This window comes from Opisthocomus hoazin, chromosome 18 (assembly GCF_030867145.1).
Source record: "Opisthocomus hoazin isolate bOpiHoa1 chromosome 18, bOpiHoa1.hap1, whole genome shotgun sequence".
Taxonomy (NCBI): Eukaryota; Metazoa; Chordata; class Aves; order Opisthocomiformes; family Opisthocomidae; genus Opisthocomus; species Opisthocomus hoazin.
The window spans coordinates 18,613,735-18,632,752 of NC_134431.1; the positions used below are offsets into that span (position 1 = coordinate 18,613,735).

The 19,018-nt window shown below is 66.3% G+C and overlaps 1 protein-coding gene across 2 annotated transcripts; it reads right to left on the reverse strand.

Moving 5' to 3' along the window:
• Nucleotides 1-2,787: 2,787 nt before the first annotated feature.
• On the reverse strand, nt 2,788-18,559 carry PSMF1 (proteasome inhibitor subunit 1). Of its 2 annotated transcripts, none has more exons than XM_075438384.1 (7): nt 18,367-18,559; nt 12,207-12,359; nt 10,631-10,713; nt 9,285-9,470; nt 7,909-7,962; nt 5,477-5,635; nt 2,788-5,371 (listed from the first exon to the last, which is right to left on the reverse strand). In XM_075438384.1, exons 1-7 carry the CDS (start codon nt 18,535-18,537, stop codon nt 5,320-5,322), a joined length of 858 nt encoding a protein of 285 aa, XP_075294499.1. In that variant the 5' UTR covers nt 18,538-18,559; the 3' UTR covers nt 2,788-5,319. The 2 variants fall into 2 exon arrangements, with proteins under 2 accessions (XP_075294499.1, XP_075294500.1); XM_075438385.1 differs by lacking the exon at nt 18,367-18,559 and adding an exon at nt 15,756-15,943.
• Between the last annotated feature and the right edge of the window lie 459 nt (nt 18,560-19,018).

The following is a 19,018-nucleotide window of genomic DNA, read 5'->3' on the forward strand; positions in this document are numbered from 1 at the left end:
CTCGAAAACCGCGGTGCTCCGTCCAGAGGAGAGGGGACGATTCCCAGCGCCCGGCAGCGACCCGGTTCCTGCGTTCCCGCGTCAGACGGGCAGCGCTGCCGCCGGGGTGCCCGCGCCCCAGCCTTTGTGCTGATGGCGAGGGCCGCGGTCTGCGGCGCGAAGGCAAAATTGCGTCTCGGGAATTAAACGTGAAGCATCGTTAAAGCACAACGTTCTGCGGAAGGAAAAATCGGTGTGAGCAGGATGCCGAGAACGGGAAATCATTTTCCCGTAGGAAAAGGCAGCCCCGCCAAAGGTGGTGTTTGTCATGAACTGCCACCAGTTTTTAATCCATCCCATAAATTACTCACTCCAAATGTTTCCGGGCAGAGACAAATCTCTCCAGACAGCCCGACACGAGAGGAAAGTCATTTTTACCCATGCTGCGATTGTCTGGGTCAGGTTTTGTTTCGGGGATTCCAGCGTCCCCCTCAGAGGCTGGGCACGGCGTCCTCTGCCCGGCGTTTTCTTTTCCCTCCTGTCGCTGCGAAGGGCCACACGTCCCTCTCCCCGTCACCACGTCACCCGTCCACGCTCCGTATTTATTGTAGGATCCCAGGAAACAACCTCGAACGGCCTCGCGCCCGCAGCCGTGGCACCTTCCCCTGGGGTTAAACCACGCTTGGTGCTGGTGGGTGGGCTGGAGCCCCCAGAAGCCCCCCCGTGCCCCGGAGACGCAGCGAATCCAGCCCGACGGGAGAGCGTTTCACCCCTCAGTGCCATTTCTGGGTCCAGTTTCCTCGGGGAGAAGCCGGTTTTGCCGGAGGAGGCGGGAGGCGCGGGACGGGCGTTGGGGAGGAGCGGGCGGCGGCACCGTGCCCAGCGCCGAGGGGAAGGGTCACGCTGAAGGCGGCAGCGAGGGCAGCGCAGCGGGCAGCGGGCACCACCCCCGGCCCCGCTGCCTCCTGCGAAGCCAGCGACAGCAGCCGCTGCCTCGTGCTTCGCCCGGCTGCGCCGTGAGCAGTCGCCCCGACGCCACGGGGATGGGCACCATGGCCTCAGCGAGAGGCACCGGGCTGGGCACGAGGCTGGGTCCCCCCGGCAATGCCACTGCCGCCGGGCCACGGAGTCCAGTGCCAGGGCAGGCACCGCGGCCTCGTCCCGTCGCCCCGCACACAGCTCTCCAGTCCCCCCGCTCCGGGGCTTTGGGGGTGTCCCCGCTCGCACCGGGGGTGAGCAAGGAGGGAACAGCCCCCACGCCTCGCTCAGCCCCGTAGAACGGGGGCTGCTTTGTTCTCCCGCCCACGCAACGGGCACCGGTTCCTCCTCACGCCGTGCACCCCAAGCATCGTCTGCGGGGTAATTAGCGGCGCCGGGGGCTCTGCCGCTGGGAGCGCGCGGGGCAGGTGCCGCTGGGCTGGGCGGGCTGGCAGATGGCCTGAAGGACTCTCGGGGGAGCCGAAGCCATTACCAATAATCCAGCGCCTTTCTTCGAACGGGAGGTGCCATGGGAGGAGGGAGGGCTGTGCCTGTGCCAAGACCGCACACGCCAGCCCCGTAAAATTAACTCGAGGTGCGTGGCTCGACGTGCTCCCTTGCATGTTAACGCCTCCCATCGCTTCCGCTCGCAGCAGCCGGGACGGGGACGGGGACGCGCGGCCGGGGGCTTCGACCATCCCTGCTGCTGGTGGGAGACGCGGCCCTTGCAGCCGCCGCGCTCGGCGTGGCACGAGTCCATGGCAGGGACCGCGGCCCCCAAACCGTGCTCGGGGAAAGGGGGCTTGAGCCGTGAGCCCTGCGGACGGAGCGAGGGACGCGCTCGGGATCGCTGGTCTCCAGCAGCCACCTCTGCCACGCTGCGGGCAGCTCCGCAGCCGCCCTTCGGTGTGAGCTGAGCCAGCCGCGGGCACCGTCGCCTGTTCCCACCGTCCCCCGACCCGGAGAGGAGGACCCTCGCCTCCTGTTCCCCGTCCTCTGCGGAGAGCGGGTGGCACAGCGCGGGGAGCCCGGGGCTCAGGCCCGCAGCGGGCACGGCTCAGCGCCGGGCGCTCGCCCGCTTTGAAACCCCTCTCCTTCCCCACCTGCCGCCCCAGCTGCGCAGCGCTGCGAACCCGCCGGGCCCGAGCGCTGCAGACAAAAGATTTGTTTATCGGGGCCACGCAGCCTCTCCCGGCGCTGGCTCGCTTTAATTAGCCCCATCAAAGCCGGCTGCGCCTCTCCCTCCTGAAAGGTTGCAGAACATGATTAATTCAGGCGCAGAAAGCGGCCGCCCCCCGCAGCGAGGGGCCCCTCCGATAAGGCTGAAGCCGTTCCTCTCCCCAAGCACCCCACGTCTCTCAACCCCACGCAGCGAGGCTGGGGGGGGGAGCTCCTTTCCCCCGGGGAAAAGTTGCGGATGGGCTCGGGCTACCCTGGGAGCCGGAGGGGACAAGCGGGAGCGATGGCCTCGCCGGGCGCTGGGTCCCTGTCCCCATCCCACCCAAGCTGCGAGCGCAGTCGCTGCCTGCTCCGGTTACGGGCATCGCCCGCGGCCCCGTCTGTGGGTCTGCGGGTGGGACGGTCCCCCCAAAGCCCCAGGGATGTGCGGTGGGGATGGCACAGCCCGGCCGGGCCTGGGCTCACCCCAGCTCCCGCCGACATGGGGGTCCACACCGGAGACGCAGGGGGTGCTCCAGCTGCCCCCAGCGCTGAATTTCCGCGGCCGGTCCTGCCCGCTCCCACCCGTGCGCAGCCCAGGGTCGCACACGCTGCAGCTCGGCCTCATCAGCTGCGTTTGTAAGAAAAGGGGGTTTGAAAGGAAAAAAAGCCTTTGAGGAAAAGAGATGGATGGGGGGATCGCTTCCCCCTTTTTATTCACGCCAGCAGGGCTGCGTGCAGCGTACCGACGGCGTTCGATACCCCGGAGAGCCAATTACCGCCCGGCGCGCAGCCAGAGCCGAGGCTGGGCTGTTCTCCACTTCGTTTTCTTCGTACGGTCCCATCGTCTGGGAAAAGCACTGCTGCTCAGGGGAAGGCACAAAGCGGGTTCCCAGCGCGAATCCTCCGCCTCGGGGAGGGCAGGCGCAGCCTGGGCAGAGCTCCGGGGCTTCCCTTCTCACGGGGGGGCTGCGGCTGGGGGCTGCTGCCCGCAAGCAGCACCACCACACCGGCCTCAGGTTTTAATTTCAGTCTCAGAATCACAGAATCACAGAATCACAGAATAGTAGGGGTTGGAAGGGACCTCTGTGGGTCATCTAGTCCAACCCCCCTGCCGGAGCAGGGTCACCCAGAGCAGGCTGCACAGGACCTTGTCCAGGCGGGTCTTGAATATCTCCAGAGAAGGAGACTCCACAGCCTCCCTGGGCAGCCTGTTCCAGTGCTCCGTCACCCTCAGAGGGAAGAAGTTCCTCCTCATGTTCAGACGGAACTTCCTGTGCCTCAGTTTGTGCCCATTACCCCTTGTCCTGTCACTGGGCACCACTGAAAAGAGCTTGGCCCCATCCTCCTGACACCCACCCTTCAGATATTTGTAGGCATTTATAAGGTCCCCTCGCAGCCTTCTCTTCTCCAGGCTGAACAAGCCCAGTTCCCTCAACCTCTCCTCGTAGTGGAGATGCTCCAGTCCCCTCACCATCCTCGTAGCCCTCCACTGGACTCTCTCCAGTAGCTCTTCATCCTTCTTGAACTGGGGAGCCCAGAACTGGACACAGTACTCCAGATGAGGCCTCACCAGGGCAGTGTAGAGGGGAAGGAGAACCTCCCTTGTCCTGCTGGCCACACTCTTCTTGATGCACCCCAGGATCCTATTGGCCTTCTTGGCAGCCAGGGCACACTGCTGGCTCATAGTTAACCTGTCGTCCCCCAGCACTCCCAGTCCCTCTCCGCAGAGCTGCTCTCCAGCAGGTCCACCCCAAGCCTGTACTGGTGCATGAGGTTGTTCCTCCCCAGGTGCAGGACCCTGCACTTGCCCTTGTTGAACCTCATCAGGTTCCTCTCTGCCCAGCTTTCCAGCCTATCCAGGTCACGCTGAATGGCAGCACAGCCTTCCGGTGTATCTACCACACCTCCCAGTTTGGTGTCGTCAGCAAACTTGCTGAGGGTACATTCTAACTCTTCATCCAGGTCGTTGATGAAGAAGTTAAACAAGACTGGGCCCAGTACTGACCCCTGAGGGACACCACTTGTCACCAGCCTCCAACTAGACTCAGCGCCGCTGATGACAACCCTCTGAGTTCTGCCATTCAGCCAGTTCTCTATCCACTTCACCAATGTCCTTCCAAGCAATCAAACGTGAGAAGAAAAATAATAGCATGAACCCCTGACAGGACAGAGGGGCTGCAGCCCCCAAATCACCCGACTGGGGGGGAGCTGCGGGGAGGGGGTTTCCAGAAAGAGCTCAGGAGACTGAGCCCCGCAGACCCCCCCCATCCTCCCCGAGGGGTCTGGCAGAGCTCAGCCAGGCAGAGCCGCGCCAGCCTCACGCAACAGGACTGGTGGGAGGGAAACGCGTTCCTACAAACCCCTTCCGCAAAGCGAATCCCGGAGCCGAGCGAGCCCCCACGCGCAGCCCCCGCCGGGCTCAGCTCTGCCGTGCCTGGGGCTGGGAGGTCGCGGGGGGACTGAGCAACCCCCCCTCCTGTCCCAGTCCCACGCACTGCCCGGCAGGGAGCCCTCGCCACGCTGCACCCCGGGAATGAAAAAACACCGCTGAGGGGGAGAGAGGGGGCAAGGGGGGGACAGGAACTCAGCACCTCTCTCCCCTCCTGCACGCTACCGGCTCTGCTGCCAGTGCTCTGTGAAGCCAGTGGGCACGGCCACGCTGGTCTCGGCCGCTGCCGGGGTCTGCCCACGGAGACCCTGCGGTGCGGGCCCCCTACCCTCGCTGGGATGAAGAGCAGGGGGGCAAACCCCTCTGCATGGGGAGCCTGCTCCGGCTGCTGCCTTCAACCGGGCTCCTGCAGCTCCCAGCAGGGCAGCGGCCGGACGCCAGCTCCCTCCCGGGCACCGAACGCCGGGGTGACCCCAGCATGGTGGCAATGCCACCCCAGGGACGCAGCCGGGCCGTTCTCGGGGCGCCGCACCCCACGCTGCCCGCTCGCACGGGGCAGGAGCGCTTCAGGGGGCGAACGGGCAGGCGCCCCGAGAGGAGCACGGAAAGAAACGGACCTACTGCCTCCTGTCCCGCACACCGGGAAACCTTTATAGCTGGGCTGAGACACGGGAACGCGGCCCCGAGCGGGGAGAAGAAAAACGCCGCTGGAAAGATCGAAGCCCACCAAATCGGGAGCGGAGAGGGGAAACGGCTCCTGCTTCCCAGGACACTGCCCTGGCCGCAGGCGTGAGCGGGCACACGGTGACTCCTCACATGAACATGTCGTCATAGCCCGGAGGGGGAAGGTGGTCGGGGTCCGGCCTGGAAAGAAACACAGAGCAGAGTCAAACCAGGAGTGAGAGCTCAGTCCTGCAGCAACAGGGATGAGCAGCTCTCCAGGGAGAGCAGCCCCAGCCGAGGACCTACCCAGATCTGCCAGCTCCTAAGGGGCCGAAGGGGTCGAATCTGGCGCCCGGGGGAACGGCTCCCGGGGGAAGCCGGCCTGGGATGCCCGATGATGGGTCGATGCCGGGCTGCGGGCAGCCAGAGCGCAGAGGATCCACGATCATTCCCCCACTCCGACCTCTGGGGAGAGGAAAGGCAGAGAAGGAGATGAAATCGGCGCCGGTGAGAGAAGCGAAGCGCGTCCCTGTGCCAGACCTCCGCTGCAGGAACGCCGAGCATGGGAACGCGGGGTTAAACCAACACACAGCAGCCCCCAACCCACCACAACACAAACTGAAGCAGAGGAACAAACTGAAGCAAATATCTGCAGGGTCGGGGTCAGGAGGACGGGGCCAGACTCTTCCCAGTGGTGCCCAGCGACAGGACAAGGGGCAATGGGCACAAACTGGAGCAGAGGAAGCTCCAGCTGAACCCGACGAAGAACTTCTTCCCTCTGAGGGTGCCGGAGCCCTGGCCCAGGCTGCCCAGGGAGGCTGTGGAGTCTCCTTCTCTGGAGATATTCCAGCCCCGCCTGGCCGCGGTGCTGTGCAGCCTGCTCTGGGTGACCCTGCTTGGGCAGGGGGTTGGGCTGGGTGACCCCAGAGGTCCCTGCCAACCCTGAACACTCTGTGATTCTGTGATTCTGTGAACACGGGCCAGGACGAGCCAGCGAGGCGAGCCCGCGGCAGCAGACAGAGAGCCCTTCGTGTCTGTACATGTAAGAGTGCTGGGGCGCATCCGACCCTTGTCCCACGGAGGCTGCTGTCTGTGCTGGGAGGGGACCCGAATGTGTCCTGCCCTGCCCCTGCCTGGGGTCTTCGCACCCCTGCTGACCTGCCCACGCTATGCCACGTCACGAGGCCGGGGCAGGATGCGAACCGCGGCTCATCCTCACGCTGCGGCGGGAGCCTTACTGCCGCAGAGCGCGTGCCCAAGCCCGGGCACCGGCAAGCACCCGGGTCCGGGGCACCGCTGGGGACACCCCAAAGCCCCACCGGAGACGTGCACAGGGAAACAACGGCCCTCGCTGCCTGCCTTCCCCAGAGCCAGCACCCAGAGAGCCCCTGGGAGCAGCGCAGGGGCAGCTTCCCTCTTCCCCCGGTTCCTGCCAGGACCCGTTCAGGGCACCAGCGACGGCTGCTGGGTCCCGGTGGGATGGCGACCCCCCCGGGGGGGACGCCCACCCTGCTCTCTGCTCTCCCGGGCGAGCAGCCCCCAGCCCTGTGCAGCAAGAGCTCGCCGGGCTCTCCGAGGGGCTGCCTGGAAGCCATGCACTGGCCGCGGCGGCTCCTCGGAGCCACCCCACGCTGCCAGCGCTGCTCCTCACGGTCGGCTTTGTGCACACCCGGCCGGGGCCTCTGGACACCGCTGCCATCGCACCAGTCATTAACAACGCCGCTAACGAGCTCCACTACGCCCGGGCGGCTGCCCAAAGCGCCCGGGGACAGCCAGGCCCCACCAGCACGGGCCTGGGAGGCCGGGTCGCCGGCCCCGGCACTGGCAGGTGTCAGAGCACAAATCTGCTTCCATTTACAACTTTTTTTTTGTCATTTACGGAAAAACTTCTGAGGAAGGGCTGGGGGTGGCGAGAGAAACAGGGTCCCCCCCCGCCCTGAGCTGAACCCCCTCTCCTCGTGCCACCAGGTCTCCTCCCAGCCAGCCAGGCTCCCGGCCTCTCCCTCCAGCCGGGCAGGGCGTTTTTAGCTGACCCGCGGAGAACCGAGTCTTGCAAGAGGGGAAAAAATGCGATCCCCACAGGAGAGCGGTTCCAGAGAGGGCTCCCCTGGGCCGCAGGATGCTCTGCAGCGAGTCCAAGAGCTGGTTTTTGTCAGACTACGTGCTTTTCACTGCAATGGGAGATGACAGGTTCTCCTCGCCTGACCAACCCAAAGACTGAGAGATGTATCTGTGAAGATCAGTCCCCCAGACACCCCTCCTCCTCCTCCTCCTCCCCAGGCTTCCTCCCAAGCGCCTCAGCCAGCCGGGAGGCTCGCAACCAGGACTCGGGAATGTGTGGACTCGGCTTTAAGCCTCCCCTTCTCCAGACTGCTGGGCTGTAGACGCAGCAGCTGGTAACATTTTAAATTAGAGGCTTTCAGTCACTTAACAACGTATTCAGCTTTGATTTACTGAAGGAATTACCGCATGTTAAATGAATACAAGCTGATTATTAAGCAGGCGCAGATTGAAACCTATCATCTATGCAAGAGACGGGATCTTGTTACGATATTAGAACCATATTGAGGTCTAGCAACTGTCAACCGGTCCCTCGCAGTTCGCACCGAGCGACTGTCCCATCGCCGTCTGCGCTCGGACACGTCGCTGGACGCCCGAGCCAGGCGACTGCAGCTGCTCCCCAGCCACCCCGCACCCCCCAAGCGCCGAGCCGGCGACGCTCTCCCACCCGTACTCACCCAAAAGGGTCCAGGTCTTCACCACCGACAGCGAAGGGGCTCAGGGGGGAAGGCCTGAAACACAGCACACAGCGAGACGCTCAGCGCAGGGGCCACGGGCTGCGTGGAGCGGGCAGGGCGGCGTGGCTGCCAGCGCCGTGCTCGTGGGTGCTCTCCCACGGCAGCACCCACGGGGCCCTGTGCGAGCGGGCTGGCAGCGGGAGCCGTGCCTGGACACCGGTGTGCGTGGCAGGCGGGTGGGAAGCCTGCTGAGATGAAGGGGGCCCTGCTGTTGCCACTGCTCCGGGCTGGAGCTGTCTGCGGACGCCGGGAGTTTCCATGCCAGGGGCTAGGCCAGGCTCTCCAGCACGTCCCAGCCAGAGACAAAATGACAGTCCCGCTTCCAGGAGCACGAGGACAGCGGGGCGGCGAGCCTGCAGCCAGCCGTCACGTCTCCGTGCCAACAGCACGGTTTCAGAGCCGTGCCCAGCTCCAGCCTGTCCACCCAGGCCCCCCCAAGGAGCACCCCGCACCCTGAGCGGCCCCGAGCCCCGGCACTGGGGTTCAAGAAGCAAGAGGTGACACACGAGGCAGGGGCCACATCCCCAAGAGATGGCAGAGCCACCACGGTGTCCCTGACCCCCAGGTAAAGGGGATTAGAGCTTGGGGGGGGGAGCAGGAGGGGAGCCCACCGCCACGTACGAGGACGAAGGGGCCAGGGAGGGATGGCGAGGCGGGTGCCGTGCGTCCCCTCTCCCAGCTTTGCCAGCAAAGGCTTTGGAAGAGAAATGGGGGTCAGGAGAGCAAGGAGAGGTCTCTGTCCCCCCCACCTCCTGGGCCTGGCCCCAAGCCCTGGCTGGGGGACCGCTGGGGCCGGCAGAGCGGGGACAGCATGGGGAGGACAGTGCCGTCACGCAGCCGAGCGGCCTCGGGGAGGGACACGGGCGCGCTGGGTGTCAGATCAGGCCCTGGGCTCTGGCAGAGCCGCGGGGTCTGTGCTGGCAGCAGAGGGGTGCAGAGCTCTGCCTTCACTCGGCGCAGAGCCGGGGCTGCCTCAGAGCCTCCTGCGCTCCACAGCGCAGGGCCTCCCTCCGGCCAGCCCTCACCTTCCCCCCACCCCTGCACGCTGCCCTCTCCCCCCTGGGTCCGTAGGTGCCACGCCAAGGGAGGTGACAGCACCACACAGCTCCAGAACAGGCCACCCCTCAGCGGGCAACTCCGACCCAACCCAAGCGCGCGGCCAGCGAGGCTGAGACTGGGTGGGGAGGGTTTGGATCCCCTTTGCTCCCCGTCCCCACGTGTGCGAGATGGGGACCAGAAGGGACGTTCGGAGAGCTGTGCCAGGACCACGTCCCTCCCCGCGGAGAACCGCCACCAGCCACCCACTCCTCGCTCACCAGGAGGGTGCTCTCGTGCCGGCCGGCTGCCGGGGAGGGACCCTGAGGGGGTCGTAATCCCGAGGCAGGTCCGGATCCTTCTTCTCAGCCTCAGGCTCCTTTTTGGGCTTTTCGGCGGGTGCCTCGAGGGGAGCGATGATGCCCGAAGCAATCCTCGTCCTCAGCTCCTCGGTGTTCTTGTACACCCTGCGGGGAGGAGGTGAGGTGGGTGGGCTGGGCAGGCCACGGCGCCCGGGTGCAAGTACTGTGTCCAGTGCTGGGCTCCCCAGTTCAAGAAAGATGAAGAGCTACTGGAGAGAGTCCAGCGGAGGGCTACGAGGATGAGGAGGGGACTGGAGCATCTCCCCTACGAGGAGAGGTTGAGGGAACTGGGCTTGTTCAGCCTGAAGAAGAGAAGGCTGCGAGGTGACCTTATAAATGCCTACAAATATCTGAAGGGTGGGGGTCAGGAGGATGGGGCCAAGCTCTTTCCAGTGGTGCCCAGTGACAGGACAAGGGGCAATGGGCACAAACTGGAGCAGAGGAAGCTCCAGCTGAACCCGAGGAAGAACTTCTTCCCTCTGAGGGTGACGGAGCCCTGGCCCAGGCTGCCCAGGGAGGCTGTGGAGTCTCCTTCTCTGGAGATATTCAAGACCCACCTGGACAAGGTCCTGTGCAGCCTGCTGTAGGTGACCCTGCTTCGGCAGAGGGGTTGGACTGGGTGACCCACAGAGGTCCCTTCCAACCCCTACTATTCTGTGATTCTGTGATTCTGTGAGGTGCTGGACAGGCCGGGAGACGGGTGGCGAGGGAACGCACGTGCCCAAAGCACCCCTGGCACGAAGCGTGTCCCCGGCCGGCAGCACGGAGAGGACAGACAGGGCTAACAGCACCCAGTGCCACCAAAACCCCGTTTGAGAGGGAAGAGGTGCCACCCAGACCAGGGGACACCCTTGTGCTGCGGCCACGACCCGACCAGTTCTGCACTGGAGCAAACCCTGGCTCGTGGCACCGGCCTTTCGCACGGCCGCAGGGTGTCTGGGCCACGGCACCACTGGGCAGCGTCCACCCAGCACAGCCAGGCCGGCAGCGCTCTGGAAATACAAGCACCGGGCTGGCCCAGCCCGTGCCCAGGCGGGGTGGCTCTCCCCGGGGCTCCGACCCAGGGTCCCCCACCCCCTAAACCCCCCTCGCCAGCCAGCGGTGCAGGGGAGGGGGCTCTGGCTCTGTTTCTGGCCTGCGCTGGGTTTGTTCTGGGGAGCAGAGTCCTCCAGGCTCCTCTGAACCCGGTCGCTGCCCCCACGGCCTCCCTCCCCACGCCGGCGGGACGCTTTCTCCCGCAGAAAATGCCAGGAAACGGAGGTTACTTGTGGAAATCATCCAGGTGCTCTGCGTTGATGTAGTCGGCCACCGCCAAGGTCACATCTGCCACCCTCTGAGAACTGCGATCCTGGCAAAAGAGAGGTGAAACACGGACTCAGCGGCCCGGCAGAGCTGGGAAGGAGGGAAGGAGCGGGCACAACCACGGCCAGGGACTCGGGAGACAAGGAACGGGCTCGGCCGCTTCCTGCCACGTCCCTGCGCTGTGCCCGAATCCCCAGGAGCAAAGCAACTCCAGCGTGCGGCAAGGCGCTCTCTGCCCACTCCCCCAGTCCGGGCTGCAAAGGGTGAAAGATGGAGCAGAACCACCCTGGGCAGCTGCTTCTGGGGGCAGGAGATGAGATCTGGAGGCAGATTCCAAGCTGGGAAAGGGACACAAAAGGGGCAGCTCCTGGGCCAGAGCGCGCAAGGCAAACCGCACCGCTGCCCCAACGCAGCCGGTGTCCGGCCAGCTCCGCGCTGGGCCACATCTGCTGCTGCGCGGGCAGGTCGGCAGCCCCTGCCACCCCCGGGCTCTGCTGCACCCCGAGGGACAAACACCGCTGCCAGGCAGAGCACACAACGGCAAAAATTTAAGAAATGGGCCTGGCTGCTCTTGGCACGTCTTGGGCGGCAGCAGCCACTGCTCCCGGAGGACCCCAAACCCGCGGGGAGCAGCGCGGGTGCTCACAGAATCACAGAATCACAGAATAGTAGGGGTTGGAAGGGACCTCTGTGGGTCATCTAGTCCAACCCCCCCGCCGAAGCAGGGTCACCTACAGCAGGCTGCACAGGACCTTGTCCAGGCGGGTCTTGAATATCTCCAGAGAAGGAGACTCCACAACCTCCCTGGGCAGCCTGTTCCAGGGCTCCGTCACCCTCAGAGGGAAGAAGTTCTTCCTCATGTTCAGCTGGAGCTTCCTGTGCCTCAGTTTGTGCCCATTACCCCTTGTCCTGTCGCTGGGCACCACTGAAAAGAGCTTGGCCCCATCCTCCTGACACCCACCCTGCAGATATTTGTAGGCATTTATAAGGTCCCCTCGCAGCCTTCTCTTTTTCAGGCTGAACAAGCCCAGCTCCCTCAACCTCTCCTCGTAGTGGAGATGCTCCAGTCCCCTCACCATCCTCGTAGCCCTCCGCTGGACTCTCTCCAGTAGCTCTTCATCCTTCTTGAACTGGGGAGCCCAGAACTGGACACAGTACTCCAGATGAGGCCTCACCAGGGCAGTGTAGAGGGGAAGGAGAACCTCCCTTGTCCTGCTGGCCACACTCTTCTTGATGCACCCCAGGATCCCATTGGCCTTCTTGGCAGCCAGGGCACACTGCTGGCTCATAGTTAACCTGTCGTCCCCCAGCACTCCCAGTCCCTCTCCGCAGAGCTGCTCTCCAGCAGGTCCACCCCAAGCCTGTACTGGTGTATGAGGTTGTTCCTCCCCAGGTTCAGGACCCTGCCCTTGCCCTTGTTGAACCTCATCAGGTTCCTCTCTGCCCAGCTCTCCAGCCTATCCAGGTCACGCTGAATGGCAGCACAGCCTTCCGGTGTATCTACCACACCTCCCAGTTTGGTGTCGTCAGCAAACTCACCATGACGTTGAGGATCATGCTCTCTTCCACCATGATGGCCTTCAGCAGCAGCTCACGGGCGTCGTCCGCGGACTTGTAGCGCAGCGTGTACACCTCCTTGTTGGCTTCCCAGCCGGCGGGCAGCAGCTCCGACTTCCTCTCGTCGGGCCCTGGCTGCAAGAGGACAGACGCGCTGCCGGGACCGTGCCCACCAGCACCGCTCGCTGCGGGGCCGGGGGGAACGGTCTTGGCTGCACGGAGAAATCCGGGAGGGGATCAAGCTCTCCGGGAGGGGGTCAAGGTCTGCAGAAGGGGATCAGGGTCTTTGGGAGGGGGTCAAGCTCTCTGGGAGGGGGTCAAGCTCTCCAGGAGGGGGTCAAGGTCTGCAGAAGGGGATCAGGGTCTTTGGGAGGGGGTCAAGCTCTCTGGGAGGGGGTCAAGCTCTCCAGGAGGGGGTCAAGGGCTGCAGAAGGGGATCAGGGTCTTTGGGAGGGGGTCAAGCTCTCTGGGAGGGGGTCAAGCTCTCCAGGAGGGGGTCAAGGGCTGCAGAAGGGGATCAGGGTCTTTGGGAGGGGGTCAAGCTCTCTGGGAGGGGGTCAAGCTCTCCAGGAGGGGGTCAAGGTCTGCAGAAGGGGATCAGGGTCTTTGGGAGGGGGTCAAGCTCTCTGGGAGGGGGTCAAGCTCTCCAGGAGGGGGTCAAGGTCTGCAGAAGGGGATCAGGGTCTTTGGGAGGGGGTCAAGCTCTCTGGGAGGGGGTCAAGCTCTCCAGGAGGGGGTCAAGGTCTGCAGAAGGGGATCAGGGTCTTTGGGAGGGGGTCAAGCTCTCTGGGAGGGGGTCAAGCTCTCCAGGAGGGGGTCAAGGTCTGCAGAAGGGGATCAGGGTCTTTGGGAGGGGGTCAAGCTCTCTGGGAGGGGGTCAAGCTCTCCAGGAGGGGGTCAAGGGCTGCAGAAGGGGATCAGGGTCTTTGGGAGGGCGTCAAGCTCTCTGGGAGGGGGTCAAGCTCTCCAGGAGGGGGTCAAGGGCTGCAGAAGGGGATCAGGGTCTTTGGGAGGGGGTCAAGCTCTCTGGGAGGGGGTCAAGCTCTCCAGGAGGGGGTCAAGGGCTGCAGAAGGGGATCAGGGTCTTTGGGAGGGGGTCAAGCTCTCTGGGAGGGGGTCAAGCTCTCCAGGAGGGGGTCAAGGGCTGCAGAAGGGGATCAGGGTCTTTGGGAGGGGGTCAAGCTCTCTGGGAGGGGGTCAAGCTCTCCAGGAGGGGGTCAAGGGCTGCAGAAGGGGATCAGGGTCTTTGGGAGGGGGTCAAGCTCTCTGGGCCCTCCCAAGCTCTCCAGGTCAAGCTCTCCAGGAGGGGGTCAAGGGCTGCAGAAGGGGATCAGGGTCTTTGGGAGGGGGTCAAGCTCTCTGGGAGGGGGTCAAGGCCTCCGGGAGGGGATCAAGGTCTTTGAGAAGGGCTCAAGCTCTCTGGGAGGAGGTCAAGGTCTCTGGGAGGAGGTCAAGGTCTTTGGGAGGTGGTCCTGGTGTCCGGGAGGGGGTCCAGGTCTCCGGGAAGGGGTCAAGGTCTTTGGGAGGGCATCAAGCTCTCTGGGAGGGGGTCAAGGTCTCTGGGAGGGGGTCAAGGTCTTTGGGAGGGGGTCAAGCTCTCTGGGAGGGGGTCAAGGTCTCTGGGAGGGGGTCAAGGTCTTTGGGAGGGGGTCAAGGTCTCTGGGAGGGGGTCAAGGTCTTCAGGAGGGGATCAAGCTCTCTGGGAGGGGGTCAAGGTCTCCGGGAGGGACCTTGAGAGGGTGTCAAGGTCTCCAGGAGGGGGTCAAGGTCTTTGGGAGGGGGTCAAGCTCTCTGGGAGGGGGTCAAGGTCTCTGGGAGGGGGTCAAGGTCTTTGGGAGGGGGTCAAGTTCTCTGGGAGGGGGTCAAGGTCTTCAGGAGGGGATCAAGCTCTCTGGGAGGGGGTCAAGGTCTCCGGGAGGGACCTTGAGAGGGTGTCAAGGTCTCCAGGAGGGGGTCAAGGTCTTTGGGAGGGGGTCAAGGTCTCTGGGAGGGGGTCAAGGTCTCTGGGAGGGGGTCAAGGTCTTTGGGAGGGGGTCAAGCTCTCTGGGAGGGGTTCAAGGTCTCTGGGAGGGGGTCCCGGTCTCCGGGAGGGGGTATCTTAGTGTTCTCGAGGTTTTGGCTGCAGGAGCAGGGGTTTATTTCCCTGGGGCAGGGTCTCTGCGTGGGCACAGGGGGGACACAACCACCCTTTGCCGAGCAGGAAGAGGCAATGCAGATTCAGACCGGAGCAGGGTGCTCCCCCCTGCCCGGCGTCTCTCGGCTCCCCAGCGCAGACCCATGGCGGTGGGGGGGGGGAAGGCTGTCACCCTGTTTGTCCCAGCCCTGCAGCGGTGGGGCTGGGGGGTCTCTGCCCCACACCGTCCCCTCCTCTGGTGCTGGGGGGTTCCTCTGCTTCCAACCCACCAGACACCCCCTTAGCACCAGCTCCAGCACCACACTGTGTGTGTCCCCCCCCCGGTACCACACCAGGGCCCCCAGAACCCGGACACCCTCCCCGGCACCACATTTCCCCCCAACACTGCACGGAACCCCCCCCCCCTTTGCTCCCAGCACCAGGAAGCCCCACAGCCCCCCCAGCAGCACCCAGACCCCTCAGACCCCGCACACCCTCCCATCAGCACCCAGACCCCTCAGACACCCCCAGCAGCCCCCAGACCCCTCAGACCCCCCCAGCAGCACCCAGACCCCTCAGATCCCGCACCCCTCCCCAGCAGCACCCAGACCCCTCAGACCCCGCACACCCCCCCAGCCCCCCCAGACCCGGCACCCCCCCAGCAGCCCCCAGACCCCTCAGACCCCCCCAAACAGCACCCAGACCCCTCAGACACCACAACCCCCCCCAGCAGCACCCAGACCCCTCAGACCCCGCACACCCTCCCATCAGCACCCAGACCCCTCAGACACCCCCAGCAGCCCCCAGACCCCTCAGACCCCCCCAGCAGCACCCAGACCCCTCAGACCCCGCACACCCCCCCCAACCCCCCCAGACCCGGCACCCCCCCAGCAGCCCCCAGACCCCTCAGACTCCCCCAAACAGCACCCAGACCCCTCAGACACCAGACCTCCCCCCAGCAGCACCCGGACCCCTCAGACACCGCACCCCCCCCAGCAGCACCCAAACCAGTCAGACCCCCCCCCAGCAGCCCCCAGATCCCTCAGACCCCCCCAAACAGCACCCAGACCCCTCAGACCCCGCACACACCCCCCGCAGCCCCCCCACCCTCCCCAGCAGCACCCAGATCCCTAAGACCCCGCACCTCCCAGACCCCTCAGAACCGGCACCTCCCCCCATCAGCATCCAGACCCCTCAGACCCCGCACACTCCCCCCCAGCCCCCTCAAACCTCGCACACCCCCCCCCCCCCCCCCCGCCGCCCCAGACCCCTCAGACCCCGGCCCGGCGCCCCCCCCCCCCCCGGCCCCCGGCGCCGCGCTGCCCCGAGCGGCGGCGGGGAGCGGCGCTACGCAAGGCCGGGGCTTGGCCGAGGCCTGGCTGGCGGAGGGGCCCGGCGCGGCCCGGCGCGGCCCGTACCCGCTCTCCGGCGCCCAGGCAGCCGTAGCCGTGCCGCACCAGCTCCCAATGGAGCCCGCAGAGCAGCGCGTCCTGCGGCCGGGAGATCGCGGCCCGCGCCCAGGCGTAGAGCGGCTCCAGCCCCGCCATGGCCGCGCCGGGCCCGCGGGGAGCCGGGGCCGGGCCGGGCCGGGCAGGGCCGCCCCTCACTAGAGGGCCCCCGTCCGCTGCGCAGGGCCCGGGGCCGCCTCCCCCGAGGGCCGGGCGGGGGGCTCGGGGGGGGTCACCCCGAGGAATGCTGTGGTCCTTCCCGGGTGGGTCTGTGCCCGCCGACCCCCCCCACGCTCCCCGTGCGGGGCTGACAGCCGGCAGCGTGCGGCAGCCTGAGGGTTGGGGTCTGCCCGATGCCCTGCCCCGGCCCCCAGACCCCCAGCCCCGGCCCCCAGACCAGACCCCCAGCCCCAACTTCCAGCTCCGACCCCCAGACCAGACCCCCAGCTCTGACCCCCAGCCCCAGCCCCCAGCCCCCCAGACCAGACTCCCTGCCCCAACCCCCAGCTCCGACCCCCAGCCCCAGCCCCCTGCCCCGACCCCCAGCTCTGACCTGTAGCCCCAGCCCCCTGCTCCGACCCCCAGTTCCAGCCCCCAGACCAGACCCTCAGCTCCGACCTTCTGCCCCAGCCCCTAGCCCCCCCGCTCCAACCCCCAGACCAGACCCCCAGCCCCAACCCCCAGCCCCGGTCCCCAGCTCCAACCCACTGCCCCAGCCCCCAGTCCCCCAGCCCCGGCCCCCCAGCTCTGACCCCCAGCCCAGACCCCCTGCCCTGAGCCCCAGCCCTAATCCCCAGCCCAGACCCCCAGCTCCGACCCCCAGCCCCAGCCCCCAGCCCCAGCCCCCCAGCCCCCTGCCCCGACCCCCAGACCAGACTCCCTGCCCCAACCCCCAGCTCCGACCCGTAGCCCCAGCCCCCTGCCCCGACCCCCAGTTCCAGCCCCCAGACCAGACCCCCAGCCCTAACCCCCAACTCCAACCTCCAGCCCCGACCCCCAGACCAGCCCCCCAGCTCCGACCCCCTGCCCCAGCATCCAGCCCCCAGCTCTGATCCCCATCCCTGACCCCCAGACCAGCCCCCCAGCTCCAACCCACTGCCCCGGCCCCCAGCCCCGACCCCCAGCCCCAGCCCCCTGCCCCAGCCCTTCCTCCACAGCTGGAAAAGCGTCCGGGGCCGGGGCCATGTCTACGCCCGCCGCCGCCACGAGCCTTCCCGCGGGGACCGAAGCACCCAACAGCCATCGACGGGTTTATTTCACCCCTTCCGCAGCTCCTTTCCCGGGCCCACCGCATTTCTAACGCCTCAACTCTCAAAGTTGCCGCTAAAAGGCATTCAGGGATTTTTTTTCCTGCCCCTGGGCAGAGCCGGCATCCTCGGCGTCGCTGGTGGGAGGCCGAGGCTCGGGACGAAGCAGCCCCGTGCCAGGGAACGCCATCGTCCGCTGCTTTCCCAACCCAAGCTCCAGCTCCTCGGGGACGCTCATCTTGACTTCATTATGCGTCAATTAATTAACTCGCGCTGTTCGCTCTTTCCATTTCCCCATCAAGAAGTCACTGAGGCTGAACAACCGACCGCAGACCGGCAGGGCTGCCCGCCCGGCAGCCCCCGCGGCTCGGCGCTGCCCGTTGGCACCGATCCTCGCCGCGCTGGCCGCCGTCCCCCCGCCGATCCCGGCCCCGCGGAAAACATCCGCGGCCCGAAAGCCGAGCGAGCCGCACCGGCCGCGCCGGACTCGGCGGGAAAGCTGCCGCTGGTTTTCCACGGGGCTGGGGTTTCGGAGCGGGAGCTCCGCGACGGAGGCGTCGGGTAGGGATGGGGTGGGAACAGCAGGAAATGCCTCAGCCGGAGCTTTTCCAGCGCGGGGCTTGTGATTCACAGCAGCAGGCAGCGTTTCCGCCCCGCGGCTCGCTCCCGGCGTGCAGCAGCCGCGGCCGCCGGCTTTGACGGCATCCACATTTCACTTTCCCGGCACAGCCAGTGCCTGGGTGGGCGAGGGGCATCCCAGCGGCTCTGTTCCAATGCCCCCCCCGAGGCAGAATTTGAGATGGTGGGTCTGCTTCCCAAACCCGACCCCAAATGCTGTCTCCCAGCGCTGCTAACGGGCTTCCCTGGCGGACCCGGCGCAGGTGCAGGAGCGTGGGTGTTTGGGACCGGCGACCGCGGGCCCGGCCGTGCCTCGATGGGGGGAGAGGCGGCAGGAACCGCACGCGAGCTGTGCCCAGCGCTCACCAAGCTTTCGTTTTCCCACCCAACTCGCTGCCATCCCTGTTCACCCAAATTTCTGCCATCCCTGTCCACCCACCACCTGCCATCCGCTCTCCACCCACCACCGTGCGCTCCCACCCACCATCAGCTTGTCCTCCTGTGGTCTCCCCTCCGTGCCCATCCTCCATTTATTTCCCCTTCCCGGCGTCGTGCTGGCCCCCCCAGCCCACGCACAAGGGGTGACCTTCGCTGCCGAGACCCCTTGACCCAGGCAGCCCCTCTGTGGGCATGGCACGGGGTAAAGCGGGGTGCCTCCACGCATCCCCTCGCCACGGCCCCTGGGGACCCTCCTGGGAGCCGGGTCCCTGCCGTACCTGAGCCCCCGGCCCCGGGGCTGGCTGCCACCGCATCAAAGCTGCCTCCGCAGCGCCCGCGGTGCCGCGCCGTGCCGTGCCGGCCCACGCCACCCGGCTCCCCATCGGCTCCTTGGCTCCAGCGTCTCGCTCGCTCCGTGGCTCACTGAGGATGGAAACCAGCGGCCACATGAAAGCGGCTCCGCCGATGCCAGTCAGGGGCCTCCAAGCGACGTGGGAGGTAGCGGCCAAGTCATTAACGAGGTGACGAGGATTGCAGAGCCGGCTCGTTAGCGCTGCGAGGCAAGTGCGTCACGTTGGCAGACGGGCATGCCGGTCCCGTCGTCGGAGCGGCTGGAGCGAAGCCAGGAGCGACGCTGCGAGAGCCGGGCAAAGCCCCCGGAGCAGCCGGCGCCTGGATGCCCGCGCGTCGTCGGGAGGATTCGTGCCCGGCGCTTGCGCCAGCCGGCACTGACGCTCCTGCCCGCGGAAACGTGGCCCTTTTCCTCCCTCTTTTACCTGGGAATGGGATCCACGGGGCCGTGTGGCCACAGAGAGCTGCTCCCCGCGGGACAATGTCCCAGGGGAGGCGGGGGCTGGAGCGGTGGTGCTGGGAGCAGGTAGCGGGATGCATCAGCCGGGGTCACCTCCGTCACGCAAACCACAGCCTCCC